The sequence below is a fragment of the Silurus meridionalis genome, chromosome 25 (assembly GCF_014805685.1).
Source record: "Silurus meridionalis isolate SWU-2019-XX chromosome 25, ASM1480568v1, whole genome shotgun sequence".
NCBI lineage: Eukaryota > Metazoa > Chordata > Actinopteri > Siluriformes > Siluridae > Silurus > Silurus meridionalis.
In genome coordinates this window covers 1,070,001-1,090,363 of record NC_060908.1, presented here as the reverse complement: position 1 = coordinate 1,090,363, position 20,363 = coordinate 1,070,001, and the positions used below count along the sequence as shown (strand labels likewise).

Here is a 20,363-nt window from a genome sequence, read left to right as displayed (position 1 = left end):
GTGATGTTTTTTATGTAAAAAAACTAATCGGGGAAAATTTGATCGTTTCTTGTAGATTTTTCTTTTCTGTATGACGTTATACACGTGCTCACGCGTCGCACGTTTCCTCTACTGCAATGTTCCACATCGCGATTCTCTATTAACGGCACTTAACTCTACTCACACAACCCACACACACACACACACACACCACAACACATACACACCACAACACCTTCTCTACGGAGCCAAAGTAAAAGTCTGCAGTAAGTGCTGACGTTGTAAAGCGAAAAAAGTCACGTGACTTAAAAAAAAAAAAAACACCAATACAACGAGGCTCATTAAATAATTTTTTTTTTTTTACATACTGTAAATGTGTGTGTGTGTGTGTGTGTGTGTGTGTGTGTGTGATATAAACAGTACACCGGGGCACTTTGGACAGTAAAATATTTTTAGATTAAATATAAAAGCTGTGTTTATTGTGTGGTCATGTGATTCTTTTGGTGATTTCAGGGTTAAAGGTCACAGACTCACAGCGTGACAAGGCAAACCTCGGGGGAAATTCTTATTCCGGCTTTTTGTTTTTCGATCTGTGTGTTTGATTTATTGCTGGTAGTTGAAACTTACAACTTCACTTGGGATTGGATTCAGGCAGTGATTCAATACTGTACAGTTTATTATTATTATTATTATTATTATTATTACTAGAGCACATGGTGTTCGGGGTACAGTGTGTGTGTGTGTGTGTGTGTGTGTGTGTGTGTGTGTGTGTGTGTGTTCAAAGTTCTGCGCTTGGAACTATACAAAGAGGCACTTTGTTATTTTTTTTTCCAAATGTTTGTTTTGTAAGTACAGCATCATGTGTGTGTGTGTGTGTGTGTGTGTGTGTGTGTTAATCGGTTGTAGGTGTTGAGGAATTTTGTAGTCTCCATCAACCCTTTCAGACCCTGATTGGTTGTTTGTTGTAAGTTAAAAGGGGCGGGGCTATCAAGGGGGCGGAGGTTGTTCGCAAGAAACGGTTAACCAATCAGAGTCAAGCTGCTTTTATATAGATGTATAAAATATACAAACGAAGTGGTGGTTGTTTTGCTGAAGTCTGTAGCAGTTACAAAGAAAACTGTTGAAGAGTATTTTGCGTTTGGTGAATGGAATGAAATCTGTTACCAGCTGTATTTTTTACATCAAAGAAAAAAGGAAGAGATTTGACGGATATATGATGTATATCGAAGAGGATAAAAAGCGGTGTGAAGTTACGTATCGTAAAAGTCTAAAGATCAAAACACACACACACACACACACACACACACACACACACACACACACGCACACACACGCTCACTCTGTCAATCAAAAATCCTTGAATAATCAACTGAAAATAAAAAACTGTACAGTGAAGACAATGAAAACTAAAGCACTGTGTCTGTGTGTGTGTGTGTGTGTGAGTGTGTGTGTGTGTGTACATGTTTGAATGTGTGTGTGTGTGTGTGTGGCATGCAGCTTCCTATGGAAACGAAATCGAAAAACAAAGCTAATTGAATAAATGAGAATAATGAACACGACACTGAAAAAATAACTGAATTCCACGCTGAAAAGTTTCTGTGATGAAGAAACAAAAGAAACGAATAAATTCGCTTTGTGATGTTTGTCGACACGTCACTAACGGATAACGAAAGCGTATTTCCTCCGGTTTAGCTCCGGAAGATGGTTAGTGTAGTGGGCGTGGCCTAAATGAAAAAGGCCGGAGCCGTGCTCTGATTCGATTCCATAATCTTTTTGGACTGAAGTGTGACGATTTAGAAATCTAGCATCGAGCTAAAATCTATACGCTTCCGTTATGGTGTTAGCATCGTAGCTATAGTATAAACTGTTTGCGCTATGAAGGATGTAATTTTTTTGTGCTTCTGAGAATCCAAAAAGAAATATACACCAGGTGAAAAGATAAACATATACATCTTTTTTAGTTTAAAAAAAAAAATGATAATAATAAATGAACGTAAAGAGTTTGAATTGTAACGAGCAAACACGTGGCGAAAAAACACGAGACGTGATTACAGATAAAAACGTGGTTATATAGAAGTGTACTGAAAAAGGTCTGAAAATGTGTGTGTGTGTGTGTGTGTGTGTGTGTGTAAATACCAGGCGTTTTGCAGCGCTGTATTGCGAAAGCACCTTTACGCTCTGTAGTGCATTTTGGTGTTAAAGGTCATTAAGGCGGGATTTAGGGTTACAGACACGCCAGCCCATGAAGAAGACAAAATGGCCAACTAAGTGCTTTCATCATCGACAAGTGCTCCTGTTTCTCCGGTTTATCTATGTCTCAGACAGTGAGCGTCTTGTCCAGTAATCCACGCTGAAGTGAAGGGAGAAGTACGCATTTAAAACAGAGTCGATCACAAAGTTACAGGTGTAAAAGTTTACTTTTAAAGAAGAGACTCAAGAGAGACTCAGGAGAGACTCATAGCGACTTTTAGGAGAGACTCAGGGAGAGTCTCAGGAGAGACTCATATAGACTCAGGAGAGACACAGGGGGAGACTTAGGAGAGACACAGGGGGAGACTCAGGAGAGACTCAAGAGAGACTCAGGGGGAGATTCAGGAGAGACACAAGGGGAGACTCGGAAGAGACACAGGGGGAGACTCGGGAGAGACTTAGGAGAGACAAGGTAGAGACTACAGAAATGCAGGGAAAGACTCAGGAAAGACTAAGAGAGAGACTTGAAAGAGACTCAGGGAGAGACTCAGGAAAGATTTAGGAAGGATTTATGGAGAGTTTTAGGAGAGACTCAGGAAAGATTTAGGGTGAGTTTTAGGAGAGACTCAGGGAGAGACTCAGGAGAGACTCAGGAAAGATTAAGGGGGAAACTTAGGAGAGACTCAGGGAGAGACTCAGGAGAAACTCAGGAGAGACTCAGGAAAGATTTAGGGAGAGCCTCAGGGGAGACTCAGGGAGAGACTTGGGAGAGATTTAGGGAGAGTTTTAGAAGAGACTCAGGAGAGACTCAGGAAAGATTAGGGGAGAGACTCAGGAGAGACTCAGAGAGAGATTTAGGAAATATCAGGATATCAGATACAATTTCAAGTTTTTAAAATACACTTTTTAATCTTTCGCTTAATTTTTGATATTGTTTTGAATGTTTGTTCTATTTGAGTTGTATTTGTATGTCGTTTTGTTGTGGTCAGTGTGATGGTCGAGCAGCAGCTGATTGTCTGTAGGCGACTGCAGGTTTTGTTTGTTTTGCAATCTTAAATAACAACGTTTTAATTAATGAATTTTTCGGTTGAATAAAATAGTTTTTTTTAATGAAAATAAACTCCAGAGGAGAAGCGAGTGTTGTGTACTTATGCATCAGGGTCAAAAGAGTTTTTAATTGTTGACTTTTAATCACAAAATATTTGATAGTTTATCTGTTCCCGTTTAATGTCCAAGCGCGATAGCCCCGCCTCTTTTAATTCTTTTGGCTCAGCGATCTGAGGATTAGTGACGTGTGTGTAAAATCAGGGTGGAGTCAACAACATCCAATGTCCTTTGGTGAATAGGCTTGGATCAGGGGTTCAGAAATCAGACAGATGTTAGCACCTGCATTTATTTATTTAACATGGAACTGTTTTGGTAAAGGGGGCGGGGCTAAAATGCTGAATGAACAGGAGGCGGAGCTGCAACACAACCTCCACCTCCTCTGCACTGTACAAGTCTAATCTCAGCACACTGAGCACCAGTCTGATGTAATCTTAGCGCAACAGGAAGTGACCTTCACAGACACACACACGCACGCGCACACACACACACACACACACACACACACACACTGCATGAAGACGATGTTAGAAGAAAACATCAGCACATGCCCGAGCGCCTCTCACGGCCAAACGCAATTTCCTGTTCAGTAATAAAGCACATCATCTCCTGTGTGTGTGTGTGTGTGTGTGTGTGTGTGTGTGTGTGTGTGTGTGGACCAAGGCCTGATGCTGTGTCGCACTCTGGGGGTGTGTGTTATTTATTTAATTTGCTGTGATTGTTCTTGTGAAGTTGTGAAACTGTGCCGGCGGATGCAACACACACACACTCACACGTACACACACTCACACACGCACACACACACACACACACACACACGCACACACTCATAAAAATACAAATTTAAAAACAATTATGAACACAGTACCTGCACTGCACTTTGCAAAGGAAGCCCTGCAGTTCAGGTGTCTCACACACACACACACACACACACACACACACACACACACACACACACACACACACACAAATGTTTTGATACAACACAATAAAAAGCTGCACAACTAACAACACAACTGCCTATTTGCAAAAAGTCTTTTATATTCATACACACACACACACACACACACACACACACACAAAGTTAAACACACCATGGTTTGGATTTAAGTAGGAGGAGAAAAAAGCAAAAACATACATCAAAAACAAACACAAGCGAACACGACCGAGTGCAAAACACAAGCGGAAACTCCATCATCATCATCATCACCATCATCATCATCATCATTACCACCATCATCTCCACCATCATCATCATTACCATTTCCACCATCATCATCATCATCATCACCACCGTCACCTCCAACATCAAAATAAAATAAAAACCTCCAACATCATCATCATCATCATCATCATTTCCACCATCACCTCCACTATCATCATCATCATCATCATCTCCACATCATCATCATCATCATCATCATCTCACCACCACATCATCATCTCCACCACCACATCATCATCTCCACCATCCTTATTACCATCATTATCTTCATCATTATCATCATCATCACTATCATGCCCCCCCCCATGGTAACAGTAGTGCACTTGAGGGTATCTGCAGTGCAAAACGAAGAAGGAGAAGAACACTATATTAACAAATGCAGTCTTTATCCTCAAAAACGAAAAAAGAAATAAAAAAAGAAAAGGAACAATTTCCTCTGAAGGAACTCGTGTGAGAAGGAAAGCGAACTGAAAGGAAGCTGCGGCGTGTGAAAGTGCAGCGGAACACGACGCCGTCACTCTGTTTACCATAAACCACAAAATACAATTCATGTTATTATTTACGATTGCTTTTTTTTGTTGCAACAAAAAAATAACGATAAACACACGTGCACACAGACACACACACACACACACACACACACACACACACACACACACACACAATGTTTTACATCCTACATGAGCTCTGATCTAGTGACTCAAACCGGCAACCTGCTGCCCTGCTGCAATGCATCGTGGGAAGTGCACTATGTAGGGTGAGGTTTTAGAAACGTTTTGTTTTTGTTGATAGTGAACATTAATAGGGTTTAGGGATCATTAATAGGGTTTAGGGAACATTTATAGGGTTTAGGGATCATTAATAGGGTTTAGGGATCATTAGTAGGGTTTAGGGATCATTAGTAGGGTTTAGGGAAGATTAATAGGGTTTAGGGATCATTAGTAGGGTTTAGGGATCATTAATAGGGTTTAGGGAACATTAACAGGGTTTAGGGATCATTAATAGGTTTAGGATCATTAACAGGGTTTAGGGATCATTAATAGGGTTTAGGATCATTAATAGGGTTTAGGAACATTAACAGGGTTTAGGGATCATTAATAGGGTTTAGGATCATTAACAGGGTTTAGGATCATTAATAGGGTTTAGGGATCATTAATAGGGTTTAGGAACATTAACAGGGTTTAGGGATCATTAATAGGGTTTAGGATCATTAATAGGTTTTAGGGATCATTAACAGGGTTTAGGGATCATTAATAGGGTTTAGGGATCATTAATAGGGTTTAGGGAACATTAACAGGGTTTAGGGATCATTAATAGGGTTTAGGGATCATTAATAGGGTTTAGGGATCATTAACAGGGTTTAGGGATCATTAATAGGGTTTAGGGATCATTAATAGGGTTTAGGGAACATTAACAGGGTTAAGGGATCATTAATAGGGTTTAGGGAATATTAATAGGGTTTAGGGAACATTAGTAGGGTTTAAGGAACATTAATAGGGTTTAGGGATCATTAGTAGGGTTTAGGGAACATTAATAGGGTTTAGGGATCATTAATAGGGTTTAGGGAACATTAATAGGGTTTAGGGATCATTAATAGGGTTTAAGGAACATTAATAGGGTTTAGGGATCATTAGTAGGGTTTAGGGAACATTAACAGGGTTTAGGGATCATTAATAGGGTTTAGGGAACATTAATAGGGTTTAGGGATCATTTACAGGGTTTAGGGATCATTAATAGGGTTTAGGGAACATTAATAGGGTTTAAGGAACATTAATAGGGTTTAGGGATCATTTACAGGGTTTAGGAATCATTTACAGGGTTTAGGGATCATTAACAGGGTTTAGGGAACATTAATAGGGTTTAGGAACATTAATAGGGTTTAGGATCATTTACAGGGTTTAGGATCATTAATAGGGTTTAGGATCATTAATAGGGTTTAGGAACATTAACAGGGTTAAGGGATCATTAATAGGGTTTAGGGAATATTAATAGGGTTTAGGGAACATTAGTAGGGTTTAAGGAACATTAATAGGGTTTAGGGATCATTAGTAGGGTTTAGGGAACATTAATAGGGTTTAGGGATCATTAATAGGGTTTAGGATCATTAATAGGGTTTAGGAACATTAATAGGGTTTAGGATCATTAATAGGGTTTAGGATCATTAATAGGGTTTAGGAACATTAATAGGGTTTAGGATCATTAATAGGGTTTAGGGAACATTAATAGGGTTTAGGGAACATTAATAGGGTTTAGGGATCATTAACAGGGTTTAGGGATCATTAATAGGGTTTAGGATCATTAATAGGTTTAGGAACATTAATAGGGTTTAGGGATCATTTACAGGGTTTAGGGATCATTAATAGGGTTTAGGGATCATTAATAGGGTTTAGGGAACATTAATAGGGTTTAGGGAACATTAATAGGGTTTAGGGATCATTAACAGGGTTTAGGGATCATTAATAGGGTTTAGGGATCATTAATAGGGTTTAGGGAACATTAATAGTGCAGTAGACTGTATGTGGTGTGTGGTTTAGGACACAAATCTTACACCTCTCTTTTTTTCACTAGATAGGGTTTAGGGATCGTGATTTTTATTAATTGACCAATTAACGAATTAAATATTTAGTTAATTGATTAATTAAATTCTTAACAAATGCATTATGGGCAAGAAGTATGGGTTAGGTGTGGCCTAGCCTACAGCAGTGCATTGTGGGACCTGTTTTAACTTTTTGGGCCCACTATTTAGGGGTTAGGGCTCAAGACTTCAGTGTTTGAAAGCAGCGCAGTGCATTATGGGTAATCGGTCCCAGCTAGGTTTTGATGAGTTTTTTTATTTTCATGAGTCTTAAAATAGACACGGGTCTCATTCTCGACTTAGGGTCACTAGATAGGGTTAAGGGGTCGAGAAGATCAAGTGCACTTCGCTCAGGAACGCATTGCATTGTGGGAATTTTTTTCCCCATGACTCTTAATATAGTGCACGAGACGAGGGAAAAAAAAAGGCATGGATTTAGGACACCTCCCTTCCTCCATCCCTCCCTCTTCTACACTTCCTGTGTTTTTCTTTGTTTGTTTCTCAGTGGGCCGCTACATAGTGGATTCCAAACTAGTGCACTTCAATTCAGGAAGTAATTTGACCATAAATAGAAATAGGGTGTGGTTTGGGGCAGCCCCCCCCCTCCCCCTCCATGTCTGAGTCACTAGATAGGGCTTAAGGGATCAGAAGTAGTGCACTTTAGTCAGGAACGGATCCTGGGAACAAACAAATTCAAAAGAAAAAGAAAAGAAAAAAAAAAAAAAAAAAAGGATTCATATTAATAAAAACAATAATAAGGATAATTGAAGCGTGGTGCATTATGGGTAATGCCATTCTGCTGCAGTGCATTCTGGGATGGTTTGATTTGATGAGTTAGAAATGTTTTTGTATAAAATGGCTCCCATTAGAGTGTAAGAGTATAGTAAGTGCACTAGATAGGGAACGGGGTGTTTATTCGGCTGGTCCTCTTTTGCTCTCTCTGTCTTTCTCTCTCTCTTTCTCAATCTCTCTCTCTCTCTCTCTCTCTCTCTCTCTCATTTCCTAGATCTCTGCATCTTTTTTCCATTTGTGCTTCCTGTTGGGAAAAATGAAGGACAATCGGACGCCAGGCCTCAGTAGATGTTTGAGCCACTAGATGGGGCTTAGGGATCAGGAGTAGTGCACTTGAGTCGCCCCACCCGGCCGAAAAGCTGAGTCACGGCGATGGACGTCGCTAAACAGGAAGTGGCTTCATCTTTTTCCTTTTTTCTTTTCTCCTTTCAAAACTTTTTCCTTTTTTTTGTTTTTTTTTAATTTTTGAGCGGGGCTGTTATTAGTATCCGGGTCGCTCGTGGAGAAAAGACGCGAGAGAAAAGCTTCACAATGCCACGCCAGGGTGTAACAGTCTGGGCGCGTGAAGAGGAGGCTAACACCTAGCCTGCGTCTGCGTCTGCGTCTGCGTCTGAGCCCCGGAATTTATTTACTTCCTAACTTTTTTTTTTTTATAAATCATGGGGGAAATGAGAATGCTGAAATGTTTATCTAGGAATCATGACCGATAAAAAGAAGTACCCTGGGCCTCTTTCTTTTCTTCGTCTGGTTTTTTTCTCGTTTAGGAAGAGATCATATAACAGTCTTCTTCTTTTTTTGTGGCAGTGTTCGCAAAAAATCAGGAATCTCGAAGAAAATACTAACTGACCAAAAAAATTTACAAATTAATACAAAAAAACCCTCGATCCCTCGCTCCGAGCCGTGGAAAAGAGAGAGAAAGAGAGAGAGAGAGAGAGAGAGAGAGAGAAAGGATACAGATATTGTGTTTTTTTTATCGTAATAAAGGGACGTTTTCTTTATTTCCGTGCAACGACTCGAATCCGTTTTTTTAATTAGTAAATACGATAAAAATCCCAGTGTGGAATTCCGAACGAACGCAAAGGCAAACGCGTGACCGTTTTCGATTTTCCCACCGATTCCGAGACACGTTTTTGTTTTTTTGTTTTTTTAAAGGTTTACCACAGTAATCAGGACGCCGGTGGCATCCAGTACGGTCTACATGGGAAAACGGTTCAAATTTTTTTTTTTTTTTTGCGCGCACACACACACACACACACACACACACACACACACACACACACACACGCACACACATACGATACAATACAAATCACTCGACGGTGTGTAGGTGTATAAGTAGTCTGTGTGTGTGTGTGTGTGTGTGTGTGTGTGTGTGTGTGTCTTTCGCAGGCCTTTCGGTAGTGTTCAACACATAAATCAGTAAGGAAATCATACATTTAGAGGCCAGTAGTTTGGATCCATCCAGTGGATCATTCTCCAACTACACAGCCTTAAGGCCACCATCTATGTTTTTTTTTTAATTCTTTAAGAATAACGACAAAAAACGACCAAAAAAAAGAACAATTTTTGTTTTCTGGGAAAACTCAAACTCAATGTGCCAGTGTCTATACTCATTACTCTTCATGCCCCAAATTTTAGGGAAAACAAACAAACGAACCAACAAACAAAAAAAAATCTAGTGCCATTATTTTAAATTTTCATTCTTTTTTTTTTTTGTTGTTGTTGTTTAAAAAGTTTTTTTTTTTTTAAACCTTTGTGTGGAGAGAGAGATATATATATATATATATATATATATCTATATATGTATATATTTTTCGTTTCCGTACTTATCCGTCGGAGACGTGCTTGCGCATGTGGTCGTTGAAGTGCTCGATTTGGTCGAACTTGACCGGGCAGACGGAGCACATGTAGGTCGTCGCTTCCTGGCAGCTCGCCTCGGAGGCCACGCCCACTCCGGTTCCGCTGACTCCTCCCCCGGCTCCGCCTCCTCCCACCGGCATGGCCAGGGCCACCACTCCGGGGCCGGGTTCGGGGACGGCCATCTGCACCGGGATGGAGGCGGGGCCCGCGGGGTTGGCCCCGGAGACGACGCCGGTGACCCCGGTGACCCCGGTGACAACCCCAGTGACCCCGGTGACGACCCCAGTGACCCCGGGCGCGGTGCTGTGCAGAGCCATGTGCCTCTCCAGCAGGGTCTTGTGAGAGAACTTCTTCTTGCAAATGTAGCACTCGTAGGACTTCTCGCCGCGGTGCAGGCGCATGTGCACGTTCAGCGAGCTCTTCTGCGTGAAGCGCTTGTTGCAGATGCTGCACTGGTAGGCGCGCACGCCCGTGTGGGTCACCATGTGCTTGATCAGGTAATCCTTCAGGGAGAACGAGCGCCAGCAGATGCTGCACTGGTGCGGCTTCTCACCTGCACGGGGGGAAAAAACACACGGAGCTTACATAAAAAATCTGGAGGACACCAAACAGCTTTTTTGCTACGTTTCCACACGGACGGTTTTAATTGCCGGACGTGCATGTCATGCCGGATTTTGGCGCTTGTTTTGAGACTCGGCGCATCAGTAAAACAAATGTTTATTGATTAAAAAAAATTTTCGGTGGAGTTTATTTTAGTTACATTTTTTATATCTGAGTAAAAAAAAGGACGTTGAGAATAAACGTTTTGCGGTGAAGGTTTTAATTTCGCCTCTTTTATCTTTATTTGTTTAAATATTTAATAAAAATGGTCAAACATAAATACGTGCTGCGTTAATCGCCCGTTAATAAAATGAATTGCCGTTAAAAAGAATTTGTAATAACACGTCATTAACACGTTCATTCTGACAGCTGTAACGTATATAGTATATCATGAGTATATTATAAAAAAGTAGAGTAAATAATAAATTCTACACACGTGATTGGTGCCAGTGTAATGAAATAATAAATGCAATTCATGTTTATAGGTTTTAATGTAATGGCTGATCAGTATATATGTGTGTGTGGACAAGCGCCGGTTTGTGAGTGGAGGGCGGAGCCTATGCTGCTATGTTTGCCTTATAAGGAATATATATAAAAATGTAAAATATTTGTGGTAAATTTGTCGTATTTCTGTTGTTGTACCATCAGAAAAATTGTAAGTCGAACAATCGTAACTCTGGGACCATCTAAAGAATTTAAACACATGAACAGTCTGAAGATCATGAAGTTCCTGAGGAAGGATTTGGACTGTAATTAATATCAACAGTCACTGAACCGAAGCACTTTCGTACGTGGCTCTGGATACGAGCGTCTGCTAAACGCCACTGATGTAAACGTACAGTCTTTTATACAAATGTATTAAATTCAGTTGAATAAATGTTTATTTGTATTGCGCTTTTAACAACGAACATGGTCTCAGAGCAGCTTCACGCTGATAAAGCAGTTATAAAACTATGTAAAAGTTTGTTCCATGTAATTGTAAGCTTTATTATTTTTTTGTAGTTTGTCCCTTTATAACACTTCACACATCATGTTATAACCTCTTTATAACCTATTTTTAAATTAAACAGAAAAAAAAAAAAACTATTCGGCTGTTTGATCAGTGAGCAGCAAAAGTAATGGCGCCCTGTGAAAAGCTGTAAATGAGACCGCTTCGTGTTTCAGGAGAGGAGAAGCGATTTTCTGGAGCGAACTTCCTAAGCTTTTCCGCGGGGAATGTGTGCACTCGGGAATGTTTAGGCTCTGGGCGTACGAGACGTAAATAATGGCGCTCTTCTGAAAAGCGTATGAAGTTTTCTTGGCAGGCTTTGGTGAGCTTTTTTTTTTTTTTTTTTTGAAGTTGTCTGGCACGAACTCGTCTGCGTCTGTTAATGGTATTTATCCGGCGCTATGAGAAGGTGTGCGATCCGCCGTCGCCTTAATGACTATTAATTACGGATAATGAAGCGCTCCGAAGTGTTCATTCTTCTGTTTCTGTCCCTAAATAGAGTTTAATGATGAGCGTGGCGGTGTGAAGGAGCTGACCCAGTGTGACTCCAGAGACGTCCGCAAGCTTTTGAGGCTTCGCGCTGCCACGGACCATTCGCTATCTGATGAGCCACGCTCTGTGTGTGTGTGTGTGTGTGTGTGTGTGAGTGTGTTGTTACCCCTTGGCGCTGTCTAAACGTCCTCATAATCAGAGAAAAACATGAAAATTTAGATGTTACACAAACATTTTGATGGTCCGCTGCCGCTAACGCAGTAACACTCACAATGTGGCATTTGACGGCTAAACACACGCGGCGTTCAGGGGCCAGTTAGTGCTTGGAAACTTTTACAGAACATTTATGATCATCGCTAAGACTTCAACATATAATTATGCATTTATTTCTAACACACACACACACACACACACACACACACACACACACACACATGCAGCTCGTTTTGCTAATCAATAAGGAACCTGCGCCAGCTGAATCATAGCCTGATTGGCGTTAGCGGCGAACCCGTTAAAAAATCTTTTCAATCGTAAAAATCTTCAAGGATCGATCGTTTCATTCGTATTGTTGCTACGGTTACGGTCAGACATTAAAACCAATTCAAATGAACCGTGGAATTTTTACTTGTTTCTATAGCAACGGTTCCTTCAGAAAGACTAGAGTTTTATGATAAAGCATTGATACGACGGGGATGTAACGCTTACGGAAGGAGTCTCCAGTGTCAGCACTTTGTAACTTATTTACTATGCGGAGGAAAATGAGGTAAAAAAATCTGCAGTCAACAAACCGGTTGGATTTAAGCGACAACCCCGAGCGAGTCACTGAGCGGAATCCAGTCGCCTGATCATTTATTTACCATCGTTTATTCACTGATTTCGATTATGCACCAATTTAACTAAACTGGCGCCCCGTGTTATCACGCCTGGCAGCTGGTGTGATTTCTGGGAGTTTTGCAGGTGTTTCTGTGGGCAGCTGTGGGCAGCTGTGGACAGCTGTGAATTTTTTTTTATGACTGAGGCTTTTTTTTTTGTGTAACAATTAAAAACACTTACAAAGTTGTGTATTGGTGTGCATTGTTGTATATAATTGTGTATTTTTGTATTGTACATTGTGTATTATTGTGTACAATTGTGTATTGCTATGCACTATTGTGTATTGTTGTGTATTTTTGTGTATTGTGTATTTTTGTGTATTGTTGTGTATTATTGTGTATTGTTGTATATTATTGCGTATTGTCTATTCTTGTCTATCGTTGTGTAAGAATCCGTTTCTATTTTTCTGCCCCCCCCTCAGATACCCCTCACCCCCTCCCTCCAGAATTTCCGTAAAATTCCTACACTGATGTAAACAGGGATCATTGCGACAGTTTTCACGCTGCAGGAAAAACCTCCCAGATCTGTCACTGCTGTACCATCTGTACTGAACTCACTCTAATGAAGCCCCACACACACACACACACACACACACACACACACACACACACTGTCACCTCAACATGAGAGAGACAGAGAGAGAGAGAAAGAGAGAGAGATGGCAGAAGACAGAGGAGAGAGAGACGAGTGTGTTTTAGCATTTTTTAATTGTGTTGTGTTTTTGTGTAATGAGTTTGCTCAAAGCCTAATTTCGAGGGTGAGGACAGAGCTGTCCTGCAGAAACACTCGTCTTTCCTGAGATTTACAAAACACACACACACACACACACACACACACACACACACACACACACACACACAAAATGCGCTGAAAGGATCGCTTCGTCTGTATCGTAACTTTTTTACCGGCGAGTGACACCACGTGTGTGTGTGTGTGTGTGTGTGTATGTGTATATAGTTTAATATTCCCCCATCAATCGCTGAACCGTTTTGGTTTAAACAGTATATTGTGAACAGACAGGAAGTGGGCGTGGCTTACCGGTGTGCACGAACATGTGTTTGACATAGTTCTGTTTGGCAGTGAAGGTTTTGCAGCAGAGGGTGCAGGCGTACGGTTTCTTCTCGCCCTGCTGCACCACTCCGGTGGCGTTGGGCTGCTGCTGCTGCTGAGCGCCGGCGCTCGGCACTCCGCTCAGGCCGCCGGGGAACGGCGCCATGCTGTGGGGCGGCACAGCTACGAACTGGGGCTGCTGGGAGCTGACGGTCTGCGGCAGGCTGAAGAGGAAGGGCTTGTTCTCGTTGGCTGAGGGCTGCGGGGCAAACAAAGTGGGCAAATACGAGTTGGCGCTGCTGGCGAGCGTCAGGGGCATGCGCAGGTTCGCCGCAATGGTGTCACAGGGGCGGATGTAAAGCTGCCCTCCGGGAACGGAACTGGGAACGATCGGGTTCGACAGCGGTGGCTGGTCCATCATGATGTCTCTTCCGTCGCCGCTGTTGTTGTCTTCGCCCATCTCCTGGCTTTGCTCCGGGGACGAATCGGTGACGTCGATGTGCACTGGCGTGCCCACCTCTGCCTCGCCCTCACGCCCAAACACGGGCATGAAGTGCTGCTCCGACGGGTCGTTTTCAGTGCCCACAGAGGAGCTGACGCCCGAATCGAAGCTCTCCCCTTTGGGCTCCCCGTTGGCATCATCCACGTCTAATCCGTAGCAGCCATACGTCTCTTCGGTCGTCCTCTCCTGTTTGATGCGCACGTCGTGGTCAGCCGTGTGCAAGCGGACCGGGCGAGGCTGCTTGCGGCAGTGCGTGGTCTCGGACGAGGCCAGGAAGCGTTCGGCCTGCTGCTGGCGCTCATGCAACCGGCTCACCCACAGCGATGGGTCCTGCACACCTTCTTTTTGCTGCAGGGAATCGAAGTTGCTGGGGATGGAGACGCTGGTGAAGTGCTGGCGTTCACTCCGCGTGCCGTTCTGCAGCTCCAGGCCGGAATAGACCGAGGTATAGGCACGTTCTATGCCCTGCTCCACATCGCTCCCCGGACCCGAGGTCCCCGAGTCAGGTGTGCCACGCGGTGTCTCTTGGGCTGAGGCATGCGAGACGATGCGCGTGCACTCGTCGATGACGGTCTTGATCTGCAGGATACTGGCGGCCGTGAGGATCTGCAGCGCCTCCGAGTGGGCTACGCGCAGTGCGCCGCTGTACATGAAGTCGATGAGCTTCTGCACCGACTGCACCGAGACCACCGCCGGCACCTCGATGTCGCTGTAGCCCAGCAGCAGCTTGTCCTGGAAGAAGGGGCTGGCGGCGGCGAGCACGCAGCGGTGGGCACGCAGCATGCTGCCGTGGATGCGCACCGTCACGTCGCAGAAGTGCCCACGGTTGCGCTGCTCGTTCAGGGTCTCCAGTACCGAGCTGCTGAAGTTGTGTAGGTTGATGTTGTGGACGCGCTCAGTCATCCCCTTTCTGGCTGATAGCGGCAACCTTAAGAAAGCAAACACACACACACACACACACACACACACACACACACAAGTATGAGCATGTGCTTTAAAAAAAAAAGGAAAAACTATTGCTCTGGTTAAAGTATTGAAGCACCTCTACATTATACTGCATTTATAAACCCCAAAAAACAGCTTTGAAACCTCTCCCCTGGCCTGCCTTGGCACATAACTGTGGACAGGGGGAGCTGGTGAGCTGCTAGTGAAGGGTATGGAGGGAGATCTGATGGCAGAGACATGTGTTTCCATTCTGCGTTCAACATGAATTTAAACCAAAAATAAACCAGCTGTGATGTTATCGTGAAATATGGCCCTTTATTTTCTCCTCCCTGTACATACGAGGACATCCAGCGAGCTATAAACATGCACTGGGACGAGGACGGGGACAAGGATGGGGGCGATAAAGGGGGGATATTTTTTGTCTTTTATTCCTGCAAGGAAAAAAAAAAACCCACATCCCTACATGTCTAAAAAAGTGATGATAACTGCTATAATCCCCCTCCTTTTTTTATTTCTTCCCAAACAAAATTTCCATGAAGCATTAAAACTCCTCGAAGACTTTGTGGCCTCAGCATTTTTTTAAAAGGAGGGGGGTGGATTAAAAAAAAAAACACATGGCACAAAATAAACCAAAAAAAAAAAAAAAAAAAAAAAAAACACATGGCACCAAAAAAAAAAAAAAAAAAAAAACCTGCAGACTCGTTTATTTTATTTATTTATTTGATATTAAACAGACAGAGGGGCCTTATAGGGAGGAAAAAACTGCGACTGCGTCTCTGCGTTCCCTCGAGACCCTGGAAGTAAAATCTGTTCCTAAAACTAAGAGAAATAAAGAACGATTTGAAAGGAATCACGTGAGCAGGTAAGAATAAATCTGTATCATATAAATGATCCTTTATTGTTTTTTTTTTTACGTTTTATAAATGGAATTTGAACGTGACGTTCCCAAGATCCTCCTTTAACCCCAGAGCTCTGTCTCATCTTTTCTTTCAGCAGGATTTTATTTTTCTACACGTGAAATAATGATCATTAATATCTGATCCTCAGAGACTCCTAAACCCAGGATAAGACACGTCTACAGGAGAATGTGAGGGAAAGAAGGAGAGATAAAGGTCTTCTCTTCTTATACTACATCTGAGAACAACATGAATATTATCATTACACAGAACAAATGTACTGAAATTCTGAATTCTGATTGGTCAGAAGGTTTAACCCGCCTCAGTAACATCTTACATCGTTTTAATATTTAATCGTCATAAGAACAAATAGATGGAATAAAAAAGAAAACGTGTATATTTAATGTGTGTATTTGTTTTATTTAAGTGTTTGGATGCAGGAGCATGAAATTTTCTCTTCACTTATACGAGACGCAAACCTGTTCCAGCATGGTAATGCTCCTGTGCACAAAGCCTGCTCCATGAAGATCTGCTTTACATGGGTCGGATGTGTGTACAGGATCTCCTGCTATACAGGATCTTTCTCACCTCACCTACATCAGTACATGACTTTACTAACACCCTTGAGTCTGAATGAATCTCCACAAGTGGAACATATGTGGAATGGGATGTTGGAAAAGAAGCACGTACAGTAGCAATCTAATGCTCAGGTGTCCACAAACCTTTGGCCCTATATATATATATATATATATATATATATATAAATGTATATTGTATTATATAGCGTATTTAATGGCTAACAAAAACAAAATGGCTGCTGCGACAGTAAGAGATCCACCCATGAACATTCCCAAACGTTTCACTCTAAATAAAACATCTGCTCGTTAATAATCATCTCGTTAAGCATGTGTTTCACCTCCGACGCCTCGTAGCTCGTAGATTTCTATTTCGTGTTTACTTTATAAAAATTGGGCCGAGTGAACAGCGGCTCCTGAACAGGGAATTGTTTTTTTTATTTATTTTTTAAAATGTTGTTGTTGCGGAGTTCCATCTGCTCGTTATTAAATCCTGAGTCTTCCTCTTCCTCCCGAGCCCTATGGAGGAGGAACCTTCGGAGAACTTCGCGCTGGGCACGTTCACTTCAGGAGGTTCAGAGTGTGTTCTCCTAATTAAACACGATTCACTGGACCACATACATCTTTAAAAAAAAGTAAAAAGTAAAAAAAAGAAAGTCTCGGGCTCTGAGGCAACATTAGACTTTTATAAACACTGATTGATGATTCTGTATTTTAGGATTGTGTTCGGTTGTGGTAATGTCTCAACAACAACAACATCAACAACACCAAACACCATCAACATCATCAAAAACAACACCATTAACACCACCGCCACCATCATCAACGACTCAATCAAAATCGACATCATCAAAAACAACACAATTATTTACACCATCATCAACATCAAACTCTGACAACACATATATCAACAACATAAAGATAAGCCAAACCACCAATGCCAACATCTCCATCTCCATCACCACTACCACTGTCATCATTGACAACATTTACATCAACAAAATTAACATCAGCACCACCACAATCAACAAAACCAACACCGCCACCAACCCCACTGCTAATATCATCATCACAACATTCACATCAACATCAACATCAGCACCAACACCACCATCATCACCATCACTACCAACACCAACACCACCATCACTACAACCACCATCACCACCATCATCACTATCACTACCACCATCACCTTCACAACCACCAGCAACACCACCATCATCACCATCACTACAACCACCAACACCACCACCACCATCATCATCATTTTCAACAAAGTTCACATTAACATGTGAACAACACCACCATCATCAACATCGCCAAAAACATCAACAACAACATCAACACCTCCATCACCAACATCAACATTAACATCAACACCACCAACAGCATTAACATCAACATCAACAACATCACCACCACTACCATAATCATCAACAACACATCACCACATGATCTCCTCTGAATCTCCATATAAAACTTCAACTTGAAAAAAGTTGGAACTCACTAGAATTCACAGTGAAGCATAGAAAACATCTTAAATGTTGAAATTGAGGAAACGTAGCATTTTAAGGAGAAAAATCGGGTCATTTTGAATTTGTTGGCAGCAACACATTTTGAAAATATTGGGACGGGCCAACAAACAGCTGGAAAAGTAAGTGTTACTAAAAAGAAACAGCTGGAGAGAGATTGAGGTTAATTGGCAGCAGGTCAGGAAGATGATTGGTATTAAGAGTGTATCTTAGAGAAACAGAGTCTTTCAGAAGTAAAGAGGTGAGAATCTGGAGGAGAATCTGGAGGAGAATCTGGTGAAATCTCTGTGCACGAGGGAAAAGGGGGAAAATGGATATTGGATGGATGTGATCTTCGGGCTCTCAGGCGGCAGTGTTTTTAAACCAGTCACGATTCTGTCATGGAAATCACTGCATGGCCTCCAGAAATCACTGTTTATCAACACGGTTCTTCATGCCTTCCACAAACAGAGGTTAAAGCTCCATCATGCAGAGAAGAAGCCACACGTGAATATGACCCAGAAACACTGCTGTTTGGGCGAAAGCTCATTTCAAATGTACTGTGACTAAGAATTACACGAAGACTTTTTTCACTTCAATAAACACAATTTAAATGAAGATTTTGTGATCTGTGATTTGCTGAAGAATTTGTCGGTACTTTGTGCTTATTAAAAGTACAATTATGTTCCCGTTGCTGTCGGAACTGATTTTGTACTTTTAAATTAAAACAAAGGTCCACAGTTGTCACCTTAAGGACCATTTCCTGCACCTTACAAGGTTCCTGTACCTTACAAAGTTCCTGTACCTTACAGGGTTTCTGTGCCTTACAGGGTTCCTGTACCTTACAAGGTTCCTGTACCTTACAAAGTTCCTGTACCTTACAGGGTTCCTGTACCTTACAGGGTTCTCTTGTGGCAGACGTACCTGTAGGTACAGAAACATGATTTTCTGTGTGTACGAGGTTTTGAGATTTGCAAGTCGTTGCGTTCTGTTTTTAACATTTTTACGCAGCGTCCCAATTATTTTGGAATTAAAGTCGAAATATATCGTGTGTGACAAACCAGGTGAAAGAGAGAGATAGAGAGAGAGAGAGAGAGAGAGAGAGAGAGATTTTGCATTATGTATAAATCTGATCTATAAATCGGAATGGAATGTTTGGGCGAGTTTCCTTGATGCTTCTCTATTGTTAGCGTGTGGCGTGGAAATTAATCTGAACTGAATCAAATATTTTTTTATAACAACTTCTTCCTCTTTATAAGGACAAGCCTGTACAGGTGAACACACACACTCTCTCTCTCTCTCTCTCTCTCTCTTTCTCTAGATCATCTCTTCCCAATACTTGAATCTTGACTCAGATTAAAGTATTTGCACAATAGAGTTCCGGCTCTGCAGGCCTGAAGGAACACGACTGACAGAGGGCTGGAAAGAAAAAAGTGTGTGTGTGTGTGTGTGTGTGTGTGTACGTGTGAGAAAGTCTGTTGGAATGTATGAGTGTGACTGCATCTGTGTGTGTGTGTGTGTGTGTGTGTGTGTAAATGCCTGGTATTGTAGCTGTTACTCATGAAATAATCTAAACACACCTCTGCATTTGTGTGTGTGTGTGTGTGTGTATGTATGTGTGTGTGTGTGTGAGAGAGACACAATTGTGTCATATCACATTTGATGTGATACTGTTGTTTTTTAATTAGAGGGTTTTTAACTAAACAGGCATCTCGGGACTCGCTTTAACAATGCGTCGGTTCTGACGGCGTGTGTCCACGAGGAGGACGAACACAGGAGAAAGTGTGTGTGATGTGAAGATGTTTATTTCATTTTAAATTCAAATCTTACGACTGACCAGAAACGTCACACGATGTTTACTCCAGAAAAAAGGTGGAGGGAGAAAAGGGGACTGTGATGAACATCCAGGTGATGATCAGGTCTCGGTGACTGTTACAGGATGTTGGTGCACGATGTGGAGGTGAAGAACAGCCCGAGGTGAAACACTATAATGGTGTGAGGTCTCACACTTTTCACTTTATACCACGGTTACAGGAGTTAAAGCTGTTATTGATGTTTTCAGAGCAAAACTGACTGAATGGTTTACTTCATCTTCATTACGCATTTTATCCTCGTATTCACCATAGAAGTTCCACCGCATGCTAGACTCCAATCACAATCCACTATTCACACCTGAACTCCTCCAGCCAATCACAATCCACTA

General features: G+C 42.0%; 1 protein-coding gene across 4 annotated transcripts in view; it reads right to left on the bottom strand.

The window, feature by feature from the left end:
- Positions 1-8,326: 8,326 nt before the first annotated feature.
- Positions 8,327-20,363, bottom strand: part of zbtb20 (zinc finger and BTB domain containing 20) — a 65,814-nt gene continuing 53,777 nt past the window's right edge. For all 4 annotated transcript variants that reach the window (XM_046838638.1, XM_046838637.1, XM_046838639.1 and 1 more), the window contains 2 exons: positions 13,717-15,158; positions 8,327-10,278 (listed from right to left, as the gene is read on the bottom strand). In XM_046838638.1, coding sequence (XP_046694594.1) covers positions 9,692-10,278; positions 13,717-15,133 — 2,004 coding nt within the window. In that variant the 5' untranslated portion in view covers positions 15,134-15,158 and the 3' untranslated portion in view covers positions 8,327-9,691. The remainder of the gene's footprint in view (positions 10,279-13,716; positions 15,159-20,363) is intronic.